This window comes from Pinus tabuliformis, chromosome X (genome assembly GCF_031772625.1).
Source record: "Pinus tabuliformis cultivar Carrire ecotype Pingquan chromosome X, CPIR1, whole genome shotgun sequence".
NCBI classification, from domain to species: Eukaryota; Viridiplantae; Streptophyta; class Pinopsida; order Pinales; family Pinaceae; genus Pinus; species Pinus tabuliformis.
This window is the reverse complement of record NC_142308.1, coordinates 1,168,739,484-1,168,758,226: the sequence shown is the minus strand read 5'-3', so window position 1 is coordinate 1,168,758,226 and position 18,743 is coordinate 1,168,739,484. Positions and strand designations below refer to the sequence as shown.

Here is an 18,743-nt window from a genome sequence, read left to right as displayed (position 1 = left end):
TGGAGCGATCGCACAAGAGGCAAATCTGGAGCCGCAGGAGATAACGATCTGGAGCCGCAGAATATCGGAAGTCGCAGAAGATCGGAAGCCGCAGGAGATAATTATGAGATCGGAAGCCGCAGGAGAACAAATTAAACGTTGGTAGAACAGATTAAACGTTGGTAGAATAGATCTGGAGTGATCCAAACCCAAGTTATGAAAACCCTAAGATAAATATTAAAAATACTAAAATAAACATGGTTGAGTGATGCAAGAGCATCCAGACTTAGCCAACAATGTGATTGTATGTTCACATGTTGTGGCTAAAATGAGATGAATTTCATTGATTTGAGTGGTCAAATTTAGTTTTAGTAGAGAGGGTTGGACCTCTCGAAAATGCTCTTTACTTCATTATTGTAATAATTGGAATATTGAATTATCTTTAGACTAAGAGATAAGTTGTTAGTATAGGTGTGTAATAGAGGTTGAGAATAGAGATTTAATTGTTAGATTGCTCAAAATAGGGATCAAGTTGTTATGTAGTTAGGATAGGATTCGATTCGTAAAAGAGAAAAAGAATGTAATGATAGAGATTAGATGATTAAGAACAGAGTGTGTAAGCGAGAGTTTTGAGTGACAGAGATAGGGTTTGAGATAGAACAGAGGTCAAGAAACCATTGTAATCAGGCCAAGAGGGCCAAGACTCTGTAATTTACATTTTATTGAATAAAGGATGAAGAGTGGTGTTGCATGTTAATCCTAGTGTATAAGGTTATTCATATCTGTGTATCGTCGTTTAAAGAATTCATCGAGTATTTTCCTTTGTTTAAAAATTTTATATATAAATCACAACTGTTTATGTGTTTTATCATTAATCACTGTCAATTCGTGTTTAAGGTTAATATTGGCGCTAAAGCGCTAAACCTTACATAAAGCGCCTTCCTTAAAGGTAAGTAATAAGCATGTGGGTTGTATTTGATGAGCGGGAAGCAGTAATTCGTGCGCTCAAAAAGTGGTAAGTAGTATTGTTCCGAGTCTGCGTGATTAGCCTTAGCGCTCAACACATAGCATGCCAAAACAACTTTTCTCGCGTGCTCTGAATTTGATAATGACTGTGCTAGATTCTTCGCGAGATTGTGTGATGATCATTGGATCAAGCGGGGTCAATCGATTTGGCGCACGATAGGACGCGATAGCCATTGGATCTGGAAAGGTGAAATCGATGGTGCAGATCGAAGCACTCGCTTATGAGGAAAAGCTAAGTGGGACCGATAGTGATTAGTTAAAAAGCGAGACCCTTAGGAAAAAGAAAGTCACGTACAGAATTCGTTTAAGAGAGATGATTGGCTATAAAATTAACCATTAGTCTATTTTCCGATTATAACCTCATTTCGTCAACCTCTTGCATCATTTTGATATCAGAGAAGAGAGATTAAGTTTTGCTACAACAAACATGCCATCGAGGAGAGGAGCTAGCATAGGTCGAGGGAGACCTATAGTGAATGAAGTTCTGCTGGATGAGATCCAGAGTCTACGTACCAGGATGGAGACAATGGAGATTACTCAGAGGAGAGCAATTGATGAAGGAGATGTCAGTGCGATAGAAGAATCTTTTGAGGAAGAAGAAGTAGTTGAAAGTGAAGCTGCCAAAGTTTTCAAGGTGTTGGCCAAAGCAAGTGGAAGACCAAAGATGGAAATACCTTTGTATGATGGGAATCTCAATGTAGAAGGTTTGATGGGCTAGATCAGTTCATTAGACAAGTATTTTGACTATGAGTAGGAGGTTGATGGCAAAAGAAGGTGAAATTTGCATTTACCAGATTGAAGGGTCATGCAGCTATCTAGTGGGATGAATTACAAGCATCTAGAGCAAGAAAAGGGAAGCCAAAGATCAAACAATGGGATAAAATGGTAAGTAAATTGAAAGCCAAATTTATGCCAAAAGATTATTGGTTAAATCTTTTTAGACAATTTCAAAACTTGAGACAAAAAGGCATGACTTTCAAAGAGTACACAAAAGAGTTCTACAAGATGAATATTAGAGCAGGACATGCAGAGGATGATGAAGAGAAGGTAGCTAGGTATATCAATGGCTTAAGGTATGATATACAGGATGAAATCAACTTGCTGAGTCTGAAGACAATTGAAGATGCCTATCAAGTAGCTTTGAAGGAAGAAGAGAAGATGTTGGGGAAACAAAATGAAAGGAATGGAGGGAAATGTTCAGCAAGAGGTAGAGGAACTACTAGACCAAGATTTCAGCACCATCAGAGTGAAGCAGGAAGTTCAAGTAGTAGACCACCACAAAGAGGAGACTTTAATAGAGGAAGATTTGCACCCAGAGGAAGGGGCCGAGGAAGAGAAATTCGGTGTTATACATGTGGAGAATGGGGACATGGATCATGGGACTGTCCTCATACTAAAGCAACAAGTCAGAGGAATGTGAATGTGGCTAAGGCAAAAGAATAAAAAACCTCAATTTGTAAATAAGGAAGAATCACCTGAAGTAGGAGAATCCTTGTTGTTGAAAAGGGTATTGCTTAAGATAGAGAAAGAGACAGGAGAACCATCTCAGAGAAAGAGTTTATTCAAAACTACATGCAAGTCCAAGGGAAAATGCTACAAAGTGATAATTGACAGTGGAAGCACTGAAAACCTTGTTTCTACAGAAATGGTGGACAATCTAGGATTAGTGAAGACAACACACCCTACTCCTTAGAAAGTGTCATGGCTTTAAAGAGGACATCAGATTATTGTGACAGAACAATGCAAGGTAGAGATATAGATTGGTACTTAAAAGGATGTGATATTGTGTGATGTAATGCCAATGGATGTATGCCATGTGTTATTGGGAAGACCTTTGTAGTTTGATCGAAAAGCTATTCATGATGGAAGCAGGAATACTTACACTTTGGAGAAGGATGGAAATAAGCACACACTATTGCCATTGAAGGATGAAGCAGGCAAAGAGGCAACCGGAAATAGTGTTATGCTGATGAGTGGAAAGGAGTTGTTGCAAGAAGTTGGAAAAGGTGAAGAAATGCATTTTTCTGTCATAGGGAGACATAAAGTAATTTTAACTTCCACAAAGTTAGATGATTTACCTGAAGAAATCAAAACTCTATTGAATGGTTGTGCTGATATTATTTTGGATGAGTTATCGAATGCATTACCACCAATTAGGAGTATTAGTCATCATATTGATTTAATATCGGAGCAAGTTTGCCAAACAAAGTAGCATACAGATTAACTCCTAAAGGGAATGCAGAAGTTGGAAGACAAGTGCAAGAACTGATGGATGAGGGAGTGATCAGAGAGACTCTCAGTCCATGTGTTGTACCAACAATACTCAGTCCAAAGAAAGAAGGTGAATGGCGTATGTGTACAGATTCCAGAGCCATAAACAAGATTACTATTAGGTATAGATTTCCTTTACCACACATGGATGATTTGATGGATTGTTTGAGTGGGTCAAAGTATTTTACTAAGATAGATCTGAAGAGTGGATATCATCAAATAAGAATTAGAGAAGGAGATGAATGGAATACTGCATTTAAAACAAATAGTGGTGTCTATGAGTGGTTAGTGATGCCTTTTGGACTCACTAATGCACATAGCACATTCATGAGATTAATAAATGAAGCCTTGAAGGAATATGTAGGCAAATTTATTATTGCTTACCTTGATGATATTTTAGTTTTTAGTAGAAGCAAAGAAGAACACCTGGAGCATCTTAAGTTGGTTTTAAAAACTCCGCAGAAAGAGAAACCACTGATAAATCTAAAGAAATGTAGTTTCACGAAAGAAGAATTAATCTATTTGGGATTTTTAGTTTCTAAAGAAGGCTTGAAAATGGATCCAGAGAAAGTCCAAGCAATTTGGGACTCGCCTACTCCAAGAAACATATTTGAGGTAATAAGCTTTCATGGTCTTGCAAGTTTTTATAGAAAATTTATGAGAGGTTTTAGTCATATTTGTGCACCAATTATTGAGACAATCAAAGAGACTAATCAACCATTCAAGTGGATAGAAGCAACAGACAGAAGAAGAAAATCATAGAGAAACGAATTTTAGCTTTACTTGATTTTGAGAAAGTTTTTCAAGTTGAAACTGATGCTAGTGGAGTTGCAATTGGAGCACTTTTCAGTCAGAAACAGAGACCAATAGCTTACTTTAGTGAGAAACTAAATGAAGCTAAGAAGAAGTATTCTTCTTATGATATAGAGTTATATGCTATTGTGCAAGCTTAAAAAAATATGGAGACATTATTTTCTACCAAAGGAGTTTGTATTATATTCTGACAATCATGTATTGCAGTTCATAAACAACCAGCCAAAATTGAACCAGAAACATGCCAAGTGGGTAGAGTTTTTACAGAGTTTCACTTTTGTGATAAAACACGCAAGTGGTAAGTTGAACAAATTTGCTAATGCTTTAAGCAGGGTAAATTTCATTTTACAAGAATTAAGAGTTGGTATTGTAGGATTTGAAGAAATGGTTGATATGTATAAAGATGATGCATAATTCAAATATTTTTATGCAGTTGTGCAAAATCCAGCAATTCATAACAGAAGTTAGTTGCAAGATTATCTTATCCAAGGAGGTTTATTGTTTAAAGGTAACAAATTGTGTATTCCCAAATGTTCTATGAGGGAAAACATAATCAAGGAGAAACACAGTGGAGGATTATCTGGACACTTTGGACAAGACAAAACCTTTGCATAGGTAAATGATTTTTACTATTGGCCAAATATGCAAACTGATGTTAAGAGATTTGTTGAGAAGCGCAGGATATGTCAGCATGCTAAAGGGAGAAGCCAAAATACAGGATTGTACCAGCCATTGCCAATACCAGACCAACCATGGGATGCAGTTAGTTTGCATTTTGTTTTGGGATTACCTAGAACTCAAAGAGGGAATGATTCCATTTATGTTGTGGTAGATAGATTTTCCAAGATGGCACATTTCATTTCATGTAAAAAGACTAGTGATGCAACACATATTTCTAATCTATTTTTTTCAGAAGTTGTAAGGTTACATGGATTGCCTATAAGTATTGTGTCTGACAAGAATACAAAGTTTGTTGGGCATTTCTAGAGAACTCTTTGGAAGAAACTAGGTGGCAAACTTAGTTTCAATTCAGTGTATCACCCTCAAACAAATGAATAAACTAAAGTGGTAAACAAAAGCTTGAGAAACATATTGAGAAATTTAATTTATCAAAATCCTATTAACCATACATATCTTAATTTGTTTTAATCACACTTTTTATCCGACTAAAACAATATCAGATATAGGAAAATTTAAACCAACCACAACCCTTCAAATCATAATATTATGACCCTTACATTTGATCCTGATCCACATATCCGCTGGCATTGAAATGCTTCGATCATGGAGTAAAACAATGAGCGAACCGTTGATTCAAATAATGCGGTTGCCTTATTGACAATATAATTTACTTAAATTTTGGCCAGGTGAAGCCGCTGCTTCAGCGATTGAATTGTCTTAGCATGTTTGTCATCGTGCTCCATTTTCCATTCGTCGATAGAAAGGAGGCGTGTAATCTTGTAGAAACGAGTGAACCGTTGAATGAAATAATGTGTGAACCGTTGATTCAAAGAATCTGAGGGCCTGAGTGACCACAAGACAAATAGAAATCACGGGATACACACAAAATTTACTTCAGCAATAAAATTGCCTGTTGCTTCACGGACAAAATTGACTTGTATGTTTGTCATGTAATGACGGACTATCCATTTTCATGCATTGAAGGAAAGGAGACGTCTAATCGTGTAGAACCGAATGAACCGTTGATTTAAACAATGTATTAACCGTTGATTCAAACGATGTGACTGCTTGCGTAAGCGTAAAGCAATGTATTAACCGTTGATTTCAAACAACGTGACTGCCTGCGTAAGCGTAAAGGAAAGGAGCAGTCTAGTTTTTTTAGTTTCCTTATGGTGCCATTCTTTTTTTCAAAAATGTGGTGATCTAATTTTTGGCTAGATTGTGTGAGTTTTTAATTTACAATTGGTTTGATATTATATTTTGCAAATTACAAAGAGACTTATTATTTCATAGAAAATATTGAAGATAACACATAAGTAATTGAGTTTCTCTTATTTAAAATTATCTCTATTTACATGATAGTTAATTGATGATTATAAGGTTATTATTTTTTTTAAAAGAAAAATGTATATTTGTTATTTATAAAAATTAAAAGATATTGTCATCATAAATTTTGAAGTTTGAGTTCTGATTCCCAGTAATACCAAGGATACTAAAAAGAAACAAAGAAAGGAAAAGCATCAAAACAGAGACAAAGAAATGGGATACCACTTGATTATCTCTTAATTCTATAATCTCAACAAAACCATTGCCCAACAAAATTGTGGATTTTGGTAAGAAATCAGTGAAACTATTTGATTCCCTGAAATGTGATAAATTTGGGCTGGAATTTTAGGTTGTCAAGCCTCAAGATGCAGACAATGAAACCCAAATTTTTTTGTTTCCCTGTTCAAGATTGTCTTTGAATTGCCATAAACTTTTATTCTTTAATAAGGCAAAATGTAGCAGGCCCCAAAGACTAGTCATCTTTGTCTTTTGGTTAGTGTCATTTCATAGACTCAACTTTAATCAGATAACATGAGAAGATGATAAGTATAGAATCATCTATGCTCCACAATAACCTTACAAGCTCTGTGAAACATAGCCTCTTACTTAACTATGACTATCTCCACTTACATGAGACAAATTCACTTAGGGAGTTAACTAAAATTATTTGTGTGTTTAGTGCATATTTAGTCTTTTATTGGCCATGTAAAATATATTTGATTGAATTATAATTTTTTATTACTTATTTTTTTGTGCACTGATAAATTTATTAATTTTTTTAGTCCATTTTATTTTTATCTTTGTTGCTGTTTTGTTATTTTTTTTTAAACTAGATTCAACCTATGCAGATTCCGTTACAATTTTACGAAATAGATAAATATATATATATAGAAATGAAATTACAACATTACCCTATCACAAAATTTAAGGCCATGAGAAGTCGCTACTTCGGCCATTGACGGCCGCGGATGTTTGTCATATAATGACCGGCTATCCTTCATCTTCCAAAAAAACCGTGTAATCGTGTAGAAACGGGTGTCTCTCGCTGTTCGGACAAAAAAGCAATCCTTATTTTCATCCTTTTATCATCAATTTCTTTGCGCGTGGAGCCAACTTGCCAAGTGACTATTGCTTAAAACACTGCCATCGCCATCACCACCGTCCAGCAACTAACGTTAACGATCGGTAGGCAAGAGCTTCAAAATATCATGGCGACTCTGGCGCAGTATCCGATCCGATCTGCTACAGGGCCTTCTCTACAAAGAAGTGGGCTCCAACGCTGTTTTGCTACTATCGTGGCATTCCACCACGCGAATTTTTTTAGCGTGTAAGCTGCTTGGAAATGTGAATATCAAACTGAAACCGGCTTTCATCATTTTAATACAACTAGAACTGGTAGATATTGCTAATTCCAACCATTAAGACCACCCTAGTAGTTTCGAGTTTGCTATAAAATCTCTGCCCTCTCTTTTTATACAACATATTTGCTTCGAGGTCTGGAGATAGATATTTCTGCCGTTTTCAAAGCACACTCGAGCTTTCTTTCAAGTTTCTGCTCGATGGGCGCGCTGGACTATGTATCGAGTTTCTGCGGGGATCGTACGAGACACGTCAAGCAATTACAGTTGCAGGTATACTGCATCCCCCACTTTTATTAATTAATTATGATGTGTATTTCGTTAATTTCCAGTTTAAATGAGCATTTGATGCTTTTCTGTTCTCTTCTTTTCTTTTTTGGGTCAGAATTGATTAAGAATTCGATACGGATTTATTGTAATTACAAGTTTGAATCGGAAATTTTTTAATCTATATTACTAAAAAATCTTTTGAGATATTAAATTAATAAATATTCCATTTTTTTAAGAGGCTGAATCTTTATATAGAAATAAAAATACAATTTAAGCAACAAACTATTACATTTTTTCTGAAATGGTTTACCATATTCCACCCAAAACTCCAAAATCTAGACAACGCCATAAATTTGATCCTGCAAAGCTGATCATTGTTTTAATTTCTGGAACTGGTGCAGACTGTGGTGTTGAGGGTCCGCAATATAGATTGTGACGGCTGTGAGGAGAAAGTGAGGAGGTCAGTCTCGTCCATGAAAGGTGAGCACTGAGTTTTCGGTGTGGTTCTTTAACTGGGTTTGTTCACATGGTGCATCGCTTTTAGTATTATAAATCATATTAAGATGTTCTCAGATATTATGATCAGTTATACAATACTTCTATCATAAATATAAACCTTAATGGTGATTATATCATCTCTTAGACCAACTTATCTCATGCAATGAATCTCACATGCGCAGGCGTGCAATCGGTGGATGTGGACAGAAAGGAGCAAAAGTTAACAGTAACTGGATATGTGGAGGTACACAAAGTGCTGCGGAGGGTGAAGCGCACCGGCAAGCCCACAGAGATTTGGCCTTATGTACCTGCCGAAACGGCATACCATCCCTACGCTGCTGGGGCTTACGACAAGAAGGCTCCTCGCGGCTACGTTCGGGACGTGGACCCGGGTTACATGACGAACCCTAATCGCACAGACGAGCAGTACACTGGCATGTTCAGTGAAGACAATACAAAGGGCTGCACCATCATGTAGCTGTACAGTCAAAACTATTTATTGGGGCTGCGGTAGCAGAAGAGGCTGCCAGCTTTTTCTCAACGTCCTCCATTCTTGGTGATTGGTCGGTTTCTCCATTTTTATAATTATATTTCTGTGACTGGAGCTCTTTTCGATCTAATGGGCTGTTCGTGAACAAGGTTTGAAAATTATGAGTCTTCATGAATATTTCCGCCGTGCAAAAATATCAAAAGAGAAGAGAGGCCATAAGCGACACAACGCGAACAAATAGTGATCGTGTTGAGCTTCCTTGCCCTATTCCTTTATCTGTCAGCATACATACATTTTGTAATATGACCCTCAGCGTTCTGTCAGAAAAGACGTGTATTCCCATGAGTAACCGTGTAAAGTATAATGATTTTTCCCATGAGTAACCGTGTAAAGTATAATGATTTTTCCCATGATATATGTACCCATAAGGTCATTCATTTTACGAAGGTTTCAACCATTTACTTGAGGGAGGTAGATCTCCTATATCATCCTCTACTTGGATTTGGATTTGTGGCTTTTAAGAAGGAATCTATTTTTATTTTTTAATTATTAAATCGAGTTAAGCTGTAATAAATTATACCATAACATTAAAATGAAAATATATTAGACTATTTATATAAATTAAATAGCTTATAAATATTGATAAAAAATAATAAATTTTATATCATAATATTAAAATGAAAATATATTAGATTTTAATTTTTTTTTTTCTTGTTAAGACTAACCTACGCACCACAGGGATTTGAACCGGTGACTTATCGTAAGGAGTGCCTTAACAAGGCATCCATTCACCGTCAATCCAAAGCCCTGTGGCTATATTAAATTTTAATTTATAAATATGGATAAAAGTTAATTCGTGGAAGGCATGAATATACTTCACATATTATATAAAAAAAAATTAACTAAATTATAATTTAATTTAAAATTTTTTTATTATTAATTATAAAAAAAATTATTATGTTTTGTATTTTGGAATAAGATTTTAACAATTTTAATTTAATTATCAATAATTTTTATGTGAATAATAGGGATTTAAAATTTATAGAATATTGTTAGCAGTATACTTATGTGTATTTTTGTTATTTTAATTAAATTCATTAATTAAAAAATACAATATGAAATGAGTTATTGTTTTGTAATCATGTGGTACTGGTGAATCATGATATTGACTGATGATATTGTAACAAAGCCTATTTACATATGAAGAATCATAAAGTAGAAGTGAATATCCGTAATTAACAATCTTTCCCATAAAAAATTCCTTTAAGAAAAACTCCCGTAGCTACCACTTTGCACCATTCATCGAATATTAGATAATTAAAATATTTTTGGTAATTGGATCCACCACCGACTTAAACTGTCAACTGTCCTTGATTTACGTCATCTAATGCGAATGATGATTAAAATATTTTTGGTAATTGAATCCACCACCGACTCTACTTGAACTGTCAACTGTTCTTGATTTACGTCATCTAATGCGAATTATGTTCGGCTAGGACTACCACTTTCCATGGTTTTCCTTTCTGGCCATTTTCGTAATGGCCGGGACAGGCTTCGCTCTGAGTGTGGATAGAATGGTTGATGCTATTCTATTCCTCCAGGAAGCTTCAATTCTTCGACATCATTGATGGCTTGGCAATCCCAGGTAATTGGTAAACCCCTATTTAGACTTATCTTCACAAGAGTGGACGAGAGTCCTGCCCAACCTGTAATTTTTGCAGGTATAACTAGGAAACCATGTTGTGGTTAATCATGCATTTACTTCTTACACAAAATTTAATATTAGTGATCGTTGGTAGCTTCAACTCCTTCCAAATGACTACTTCCGCATAGCAAAACCAGGTTCTTGAATTCATTTAACTATACTTCTTGAGCTCTGAGTTAAGGTTTAAGGATTGTCGGATCGTTGGTAGCTTCAAGTCCTTCCAAATGACTACTTCCGCATAGCAAAACCAGGTTCTTGAATTCATTTAACTATACTTCTTGAGCTCTGAGTTAAGGTTTAAGGATTCTTTAGTGGAGGGGGCCACATTTTATAACATTAATAAAAAAAATCCCAACTTGTTCAAAGCACAAGTTTATTAATACAACATGGTATCTCTCCATTAGTTTCATTCGTAATACATATTTATATATTTACATTATTTAGTTGGATTGTTGGTGAATTCGGCCGTGGCCATAACGCTCAAAATTTGTTGCATTTATTTTCTTTCTGGATGGACTTCCATTGCATGAAAGGATCCTCTTTACTGTCTTTGTGGTCAGGATATTAATCGGTTTCAAATTTTGTTCATGGTATAATGTTTTGTTTTCAAAGAGAAACACAATCGTTATTTTTTCTTTTTATAGTGCCAGAATTCGATATTCAATATTGGGCTTATCGTTGTGAATATTAATGTTTATTTATACATAATTCTAGATATGAAAATTTTGAGGTTAGCCACCCAGAAAAGAGAATTGATTATGAATCCTATCGTGAGAGTGACAGTCCTACCCCTAGACCATAGGTCTATGGATTGTTGTAGGCCATGGTGAAGGCCCAAATTACCTAGAAACTGAGGACTCTAAACTTGTAATACATAATTATACGTGGCAACTTCTGAAAATAATACATAACAAGAAAAGAATTTATAGGTATAATGATGACGAAAAAATTTCTTGAAAATACAGATGAGGTCTGTTCAATACTAACTGAGTCTGTAAGGACTACTACTCTTCCATTTGCTGACAGAAATTAACAGGGCGACTACCTGCAACAGTCGAGCATGAAGCGAAACAAGGAATAGTAAATCTCAGAACTGTGCTTCAAAATAAGGGAGAAACCCTTAGAGTGATTATCAAAGATTTCAACCCTGTAATAATAAAATAAAATTCATTTTTTCGAACCCAAAAGTAAATAACAGAACATTGAAAGATATACGCAAGCAAAGGAATAATATACCATGTGAGTCATTAAACAAGTAGTAATTTGTATTAACAAAACCATTCCATAATTTTTGGTAACATCTTAATAAAGAAAGTAGGTAAGATACCAACCATTGGCCAAGGATAAAGAAACCAAATTAATAACTTGCACTATTCAAACAAAGGAACACCTAGTTGTAATCAAACCCTCGAGTGATATTCTTCCATTGTGTGGTTAATTCAAAGTCAGGGCCCGAGAGGCCTGAAATATCTAATTAAATAGCAAACCCCTTAACACAAGAAAGGTCTATCTTTGTATGGTATGTGAAGACCCTACAGCGTAAAGGTTTCTTGACCAAACAAAGTATATGTCTAAAACCTGAGAACAGAAACATTTAGAACTTGGGTAAGAGTTATGAGATGTCTCTTCATAAATTGTAATGTTGTCGTCTATAATATATGTTCTCCATCTACCAATTGACTCCTTATAATCTGGGACTTTAATGACCAAGATTAAATTTTAATCAATGGTTGAGATCATTTCTAAGTCAATCTGTCTAAGTATCTAAAGAATTCACACCTTTCTTAATTAATTGTTATTAATTAACCAATTTTCCTAAGTTAGACTTAGTAAAAATTAAATGTTGATTAATTAATTTAATTGAGACATCTCTAGGTGGAATTTCCATAAACGATTTCTGGATTTTAGAGAACTTTTTTGTTTTAGCCTCTCCACAACGTTTCGAGACTAGAGAACCATTTGATGCTTCAAAAATAACACTCTCTCTCAGTGAGAAAGGTGTTCTAGCATTAAACTGCTACAATACCATGTCTCTGTATCATCCTCCATACACGTTGTTGATGTTTGGCCACTATGACTACCTGGAAATGCTCACCAAGCACTGTGCAACTCTCATGTTGCATTTTTATTGTTGTTCACATTGTTATACTACTTCCAACTCTACATATGCAGTGCAACTCCCTCTCATCTATTGTTGTTGCTACTGCAACTGAGAAGCATCTGAAATACTGAATCATCTATGTCTCTGTGTTGTATTTTTCTTTTGATCATCTGAATGCTACTAGCCTCTACACTATCTACTGAAGAATTTTCATTGTTACTGACTCTGCTACTGAGCCTACTTCTCTTTTGTCAACACTGCTCTACGCTCCTCAGCGCTTAACTGTAACTAGTCTGCAACTGTCACTCTGGAATTTGACTACATTAGCTGACATTGATCCATCTTGCTACTGAATATTGCGGGCCCCTGTAGAAAGGTGACGATCCATGAGGAAGACACCTCAAGGGACCCTACCCAAATATGTGCAACCTTGGGACTATAGCTCCATATTGCCCCATCTCACTCCTAGAGGTATAGCTACAAACATGGCTAAATCTTATTTACTCATATTGTTGTTTCTACTACTCTGTTGATGCTTTTGCATTGTTGTTGTAACTACTGTAATATCAGTCTAGTCTCCCTAGATTCTAAAGTGATAGCTTCAATAGGGATGCTCCCTCTGAAACTAGATTTTCTCTAAGTCTCGATCTCCCTATGGGAAATTTCTCTGCTCCCTCTTGGCAACTCGCACTGCCCTTCTACACTAGAAAATGGATTGTGTAGCTCTACACTGAGAATCTTCTAGCTATAACTACTTCTGCATCTTGTAACTAGGCAATTCACATTTCCCGTGTCACTGCAACTAGTTCTACAACTGTCTCCTCGTTAATAACTATAGCTAGCTATGCAGTTGTCATCTGAATGACTGACTGCACCTACTTACATTGAATATGCTATTGTGGTATTGTGGAACCCTCTAAAGGGTTGAACTTGTTGTAACAATTGGAACTGATTTAACTAATCTCCTTGTTGCCTATGTACTAGGTCCTACCCATTCGATAGATTGGAGATTCATACTTTGTCTCATCCTAGATCAGGTGCCCCACTATTTCCTTTTGAGCCTTGTCCCTAGCTGAGACCATTCTTCACTTTGTAACTCGCACTAGACAATTCGTACTCCCTTCGACACTTGTATCTGACAATTGTAAGTTGATTTGGTGTCTAGAATTGCATTCTAGTGAGCTCGCATGACCTCTTCTGTCAATCTCAAAAAACTGCAAAAAATTGTGAAACTCAAAAACTTGGAAAAAACTAGGAATCTCCTCCCTTTCCTGCATAACTTCCTGCACTGCTAGTCTCACTCCCTTCTGGAATGCATAGTTCTGTTAGATTCTACTACCACCTGCAACTTGAAAATTTTGATTTCTATAAATAGAAACCCTCTTAAATAAAAATTCCTCCATGTGCGAAATTTCTCTTCATTATGGAATTGAATTTTCTCTAGTGAACTGTTGCAAACCATCTGTGCCGAGACAATAATATGCTATGTGAAAAATTTGAGCTACTTTTTCTCTACCTGTGCTACACTCGTGACTTTTTCCATAATCACACGGTTCTTCAATCTAAACTTGTCTGATCCATGCATTTGTATAGGAAAATCACGCTAACCCACACAGACCTCCGAAAAATTTGTTCTGTTGTTTCTTCTGAGTTGTGAATTTTTCTATTTCGCCTCTTAGCCTCCTATCCATCAATTACTCTCTGATACCATGTGAAAATTCCCTTCAAATGCATCAACTAGAATTAATTCTCCTAATTGATTAACAATTTATTAATTTTCTGATTAATACTGAAGTAATCATACTACAATTTCTCCACCACAAAATATAAAATACTGCGGAAGCAAAATATGAACTGAGAAATGTTGGCACACACAAAAATGACAACATTTTTTTTTGGACGAAAGTCTAGAGGAAAGCCCAACTTGGGAAAATTGGTGCAGTAGCAGCTAAGAGTTCATTTTATTATGCAATAGTGAAAATCTGAGTACAATTTTTGGAAGCCCATCTCGCTATCGAAATAGCAAGATATGATAGAAAATATTTGGAGAGAAGGTTCTCTCCCTCCACTAGCAAAGCTTGACCTTTGTCTCCCTTTGAAACCTGGTCATATAACCTTTGCACGGGAACTCATGGCTTATGATTGATCCACACAGTTATGCTGGGAAAACCTGTGTGATCCTTGCAGTTGTACTAGGAAAACTTGCATGACCGTAACTGTGATTCATCAGACAATTCCTCCCAACCCTTGTAGTTGTCCCGGTTAGCTTCATTATGGAATACTTCAATCACTTGCTTTTGCTTCTTTGGAACTAGAAACGCTCCTTCAAATCACTATCTCTTCCCCTCTGAGAATTTTTACTCAATCTCTGACTCGATCTCTCTAACTGTCTAGATCATTGAGTGTCTGCAAACTCTATTATCCATCTACCTATTGACTCCTTATAATATCTATTTGGGACTCCAATGGCGAAGATTAAATCTTAATCAATGGTTGACATTATCTCTAAGTTGATATGTGTGTGTCTCTAGAGAATTCACACCTTTCTCAACTAATTACTATTAATGAACCATTTTCCCTAAGTTAGATTTAGGAAAAATAAATGCTTGTTAATTACTTTAATTGAGACATCTCTAGGTGGAATTTCCAGAAACGATTTCTGGGTTTTTGAGAATTCATGTGTTTTAGTATGTCCACAAAGTTTCAAGACTAGAACACCATCTAATGCAAAAAAAAATAAAAACAAATAAATAAATAAATAAGTAAATAATAAAAAAATGCTAACACTGTGAGCTCGAGTGAATATTAAATTTTTAGCAAAGAATCAGTAGTATGTATAAAGATTGACCTACCTAGAGAGGGAGAGTGAATGTCGAGCACATGTATTACCCTATAAATCAACCTTGATGATTATGCAATTACACTAGGGAATATGAAGTTGCCATCCATAGCATGATGAGATAGGATTTCAAGCCAGGAGGGTCCTTACATTGTCTGTTTATTTTTAAACCATAAGTTGCTTGTCTTTGACCACCTATGATTTAAATTTTCAATCAGGTAGCAGGTTGATTATCATCTGGTTGGATCTGAAGGTTATAAGTCTCAAAATGCCAAGGCATGACACTAAAAGATCCAATTTGGGGACAAATTTTGATTTTCAATTTTCTTTTAACTTTGCCCAAATTATTGTACATCCAAATAGTTCAGGACTCTTGAAGCTATGCAAAGTCATCATCAAGCTAACCATGTTGTTACATACCTCGATTTCGACTTCTCGTCAAGCTTTGGAATGCATCTTCAAAAATAGCTAGCACAAGTTGAGGATTGAATGCAGGAAAATCAAGTTATCAAGGTGAATAAAATGCAAAGTGCACTTGATGGATTTTAGGAATATCGTGAAGCAATTAGGTGCAAGAGGATAGTTATACATGGAGTGGAGGGTAACACAAACCAAGTTTTATGCAATCGATGGCTCATATTAGTCAACGCGCAGTAGTCAGCCAAATCTGTGGTATGCGAGACCCACAGGCTCATTAAAGTATAACGTGGGGGGATGGTTCCGCATTAAATGGTATGACAAAAAATGCTAGTATGAAATATCAACGGTTGATATCAAAAGCATAATTCCCCCCTTCCCCCCCCCCCAACCCAACATATTTAAAACCACTACAAGGGCATCCTGCTTAGCTATTTTTTGTTTTCATAAACCACTTTTGGTTTTTTTCAGTGTTGAGCCTTCATTCCCTCCACCACTTTTCAAACATGGTTATATATTTATATTTTTCCAAAATGTGTCAAAAGCCCGGAAGCACATGTATTGTAAAGTTTTGAAAGGGGGGATTTCACATTTAAAAAAAAAAAATTCTAGTAATATGTCGATATATATATATATATATATATTTTGATTAATATTTTGTAATTAAAGGAAAATCATTATGTTTTTCAAAATTTTTTGAAAAATGGTAACTACATCAATCTTATGACTTCAACTCCTATGGCATAGTACATCGCTACCATGGAAAATTTGTCGAAAGAAAAAAACAACATCGGTACATTGAGTTGAACTTCATTCAGGCATCCAATGATAGTGCATAGGTCTTGAGACGTTTTAGTTGGTCTTCTAACAACAGTTACAACAACAGTTAATGTGGAGACTATGGAAATATTATCGGACGAAAACACCTTGTGTTGGTAGATTGACCTCAATTTCCCTCAGTCATCGAACGTAAATGTATAGGTTTTTGTGATGATGGCCTTCGGCTAGATGTCACTAGACCGACACAATATTTTTCGAATTTACAACGATTATGGAAAGGGATTTCGAAGAAGACGTATGGCATTGATGACCAAGGTTTTGATGAAATTTGCACTATAACTCAAATGCCAACTTGGGATGTCCAAATTTTGACAATATTGCACACAATGTTTACTGGAATCTAGATTTGTCTTAACTTGCGATGATAGGGGGTCAAAATAATGACCAAAGGTTGTTGAAAATTGAGTTAATTTGTAGTAGTGTAAAACTAATTTTCTAGGTATTGACTGAGCACATTGTTCATCAACCACATAAACATAGCTAGTGCATCAATAAGTTTGAATGGAACCATCATGAACTCGTAGTTACCATAACTTGTTATGAATTCCATTTTATGAATGTCTTCATCCTTTATCCTGACTTGGTGATATCCTGACCTTAAGTCAATTTTTTGAAACATGGTAGCTCCTCTTAGCTAGTCAAACAAATCACCAATCCTTGGTAGTGGATATTTATTCTTTATTCTTGCTTTGTTTAATTGTTGGTAATCAATTCATAACCACATTTATCCATCCTTCTTCTTCACAAACGGAATCAATGCTCCCCATGGTGATACATTGGGCCTGATATACCCTTTATCCAATAACTCCTTTAGTTGTAGTTTCAATTCCATCAATTTAGAGGTGCTCATGTGATAAGGTGTCTTAGATACTACCACTCAACTAGGAATTAGATCAATAGAGAAATCAATGTCTCTTTTAGTTGGTAAACCTGGTATTTCATCAAGAAATACATTTTTGTGTTGTTGTAAGATGGGGTGGTTCTAAAATTTGTCTTTGATGTCTTATGATAAATTGTTCACCTAAATCATGAATAAATTACACCCTTTTTTACTGCACTTCTTTTCTTGTAACGTTGAAATTTATCTAACTGAAATGGGCTTCTTCCTTCCTTGTAATGTTCTTCCCTCACCTTTATCATCTAGGCATTCCATGATTTATTGTAACAATCCACCTTAGTCTTGTGGCCTACCAGCCAGTCCATGCCAATTAATACATCATATGAACCCAATGGAAGGATGTTAAGCTTCATTGTTTTATCCATGCCATCTGATTCTAGGTGGCATGATTCTACCAATTCTCTTACTTTATTTATGGACCTTGTGGATAATTAAACCATCTATGACTTGGTATGCTCCTTTTGCATGGTACAATCCTTTATTAATTTATGGATAATATAACTAAGGTTAGATACTAGATCAATTATAACTAAAATAGATTCATTAATGATCTTACCTTCCATCTCGATGACTGAGGCCTAGAGATATTCTTATTGATTGTCCAATGTAGCGTAAATTTAAGGCATACTCTGAGCTATGTCATTTATGTTCACCGCCTCTTCCATGTTGAATAACTTTTTTCCATTTTTCTTTTGTGGTTGATGGAAATCCTTTCACATGTGATTTCCTCCACAATTCCAACATTGAATTTTCATGTACCCCTAAACTTCCCTTCCTAATGGCTTGGAGGGTTGCTCTTTGTTATCAAGATGTGTCCAATGGAATTCACCCTTGGCATGACTGGTGAATTTCCCCCTTTTTCCATCTACTTATGCCCAAATGGTTTTAGTCCTTTCCCCTTAAAGTTACTCTAATCTTTCCTTTCATAGTCAATTTGGTTCTCAATCTTGTGTTTGGATTGTTCGTATCAGTAACCAGTTTTCTAGATAGTATCTTCCAATGTCTTATGTTCATTAAACTCGATCCGGTCTCTGAATGACTAAGGCATCACATTGAGGTATCTTTGGCTTTTTACTTTTTTGTCTTTGATACTGTGATATCTCCTAACTTTGAGATTATATTGTAAATTTGTATATATTCATTGTGTTTAATTGTTCTTATTTTAAAGATTATCCTTACGCGTTGGAAAAATCTCTAGATTATATTCTCGAAGGAGAAACTTTCAAAATTT

General features: G+C 35.5%; 1 protein-coding gene across 1 annotated transcript; it reads left to right on the top strand.

The window, feature by feature from the left end:
- The first annotated feature begins 7,403 nt into the window (after positions 1–7,403).
- Positions 7,404–9,154, top strand: LOC149144067 (heavy metal-associated isoprenylated plant protein 23-like). The gene is made up of 3 exons (XM_089447354.1): positions 7,404–7,727; positions 8,126–8,204; positions 8,405–9,154. Exons 1-3 carry the CDS (start codon positions 7,656–7,658, stop codon positions 8,698–8,700), a joined length of 447 nt encoding a protein of 148 aa, XP_089303480.1. The 5' UTR covers positions 7,404–7,655; the 3' UTR covers positions 8,701–9,154.
- The last annotated feature ends 9,589 nt before the right edge of the window (positions 9,155–18,743 follow it).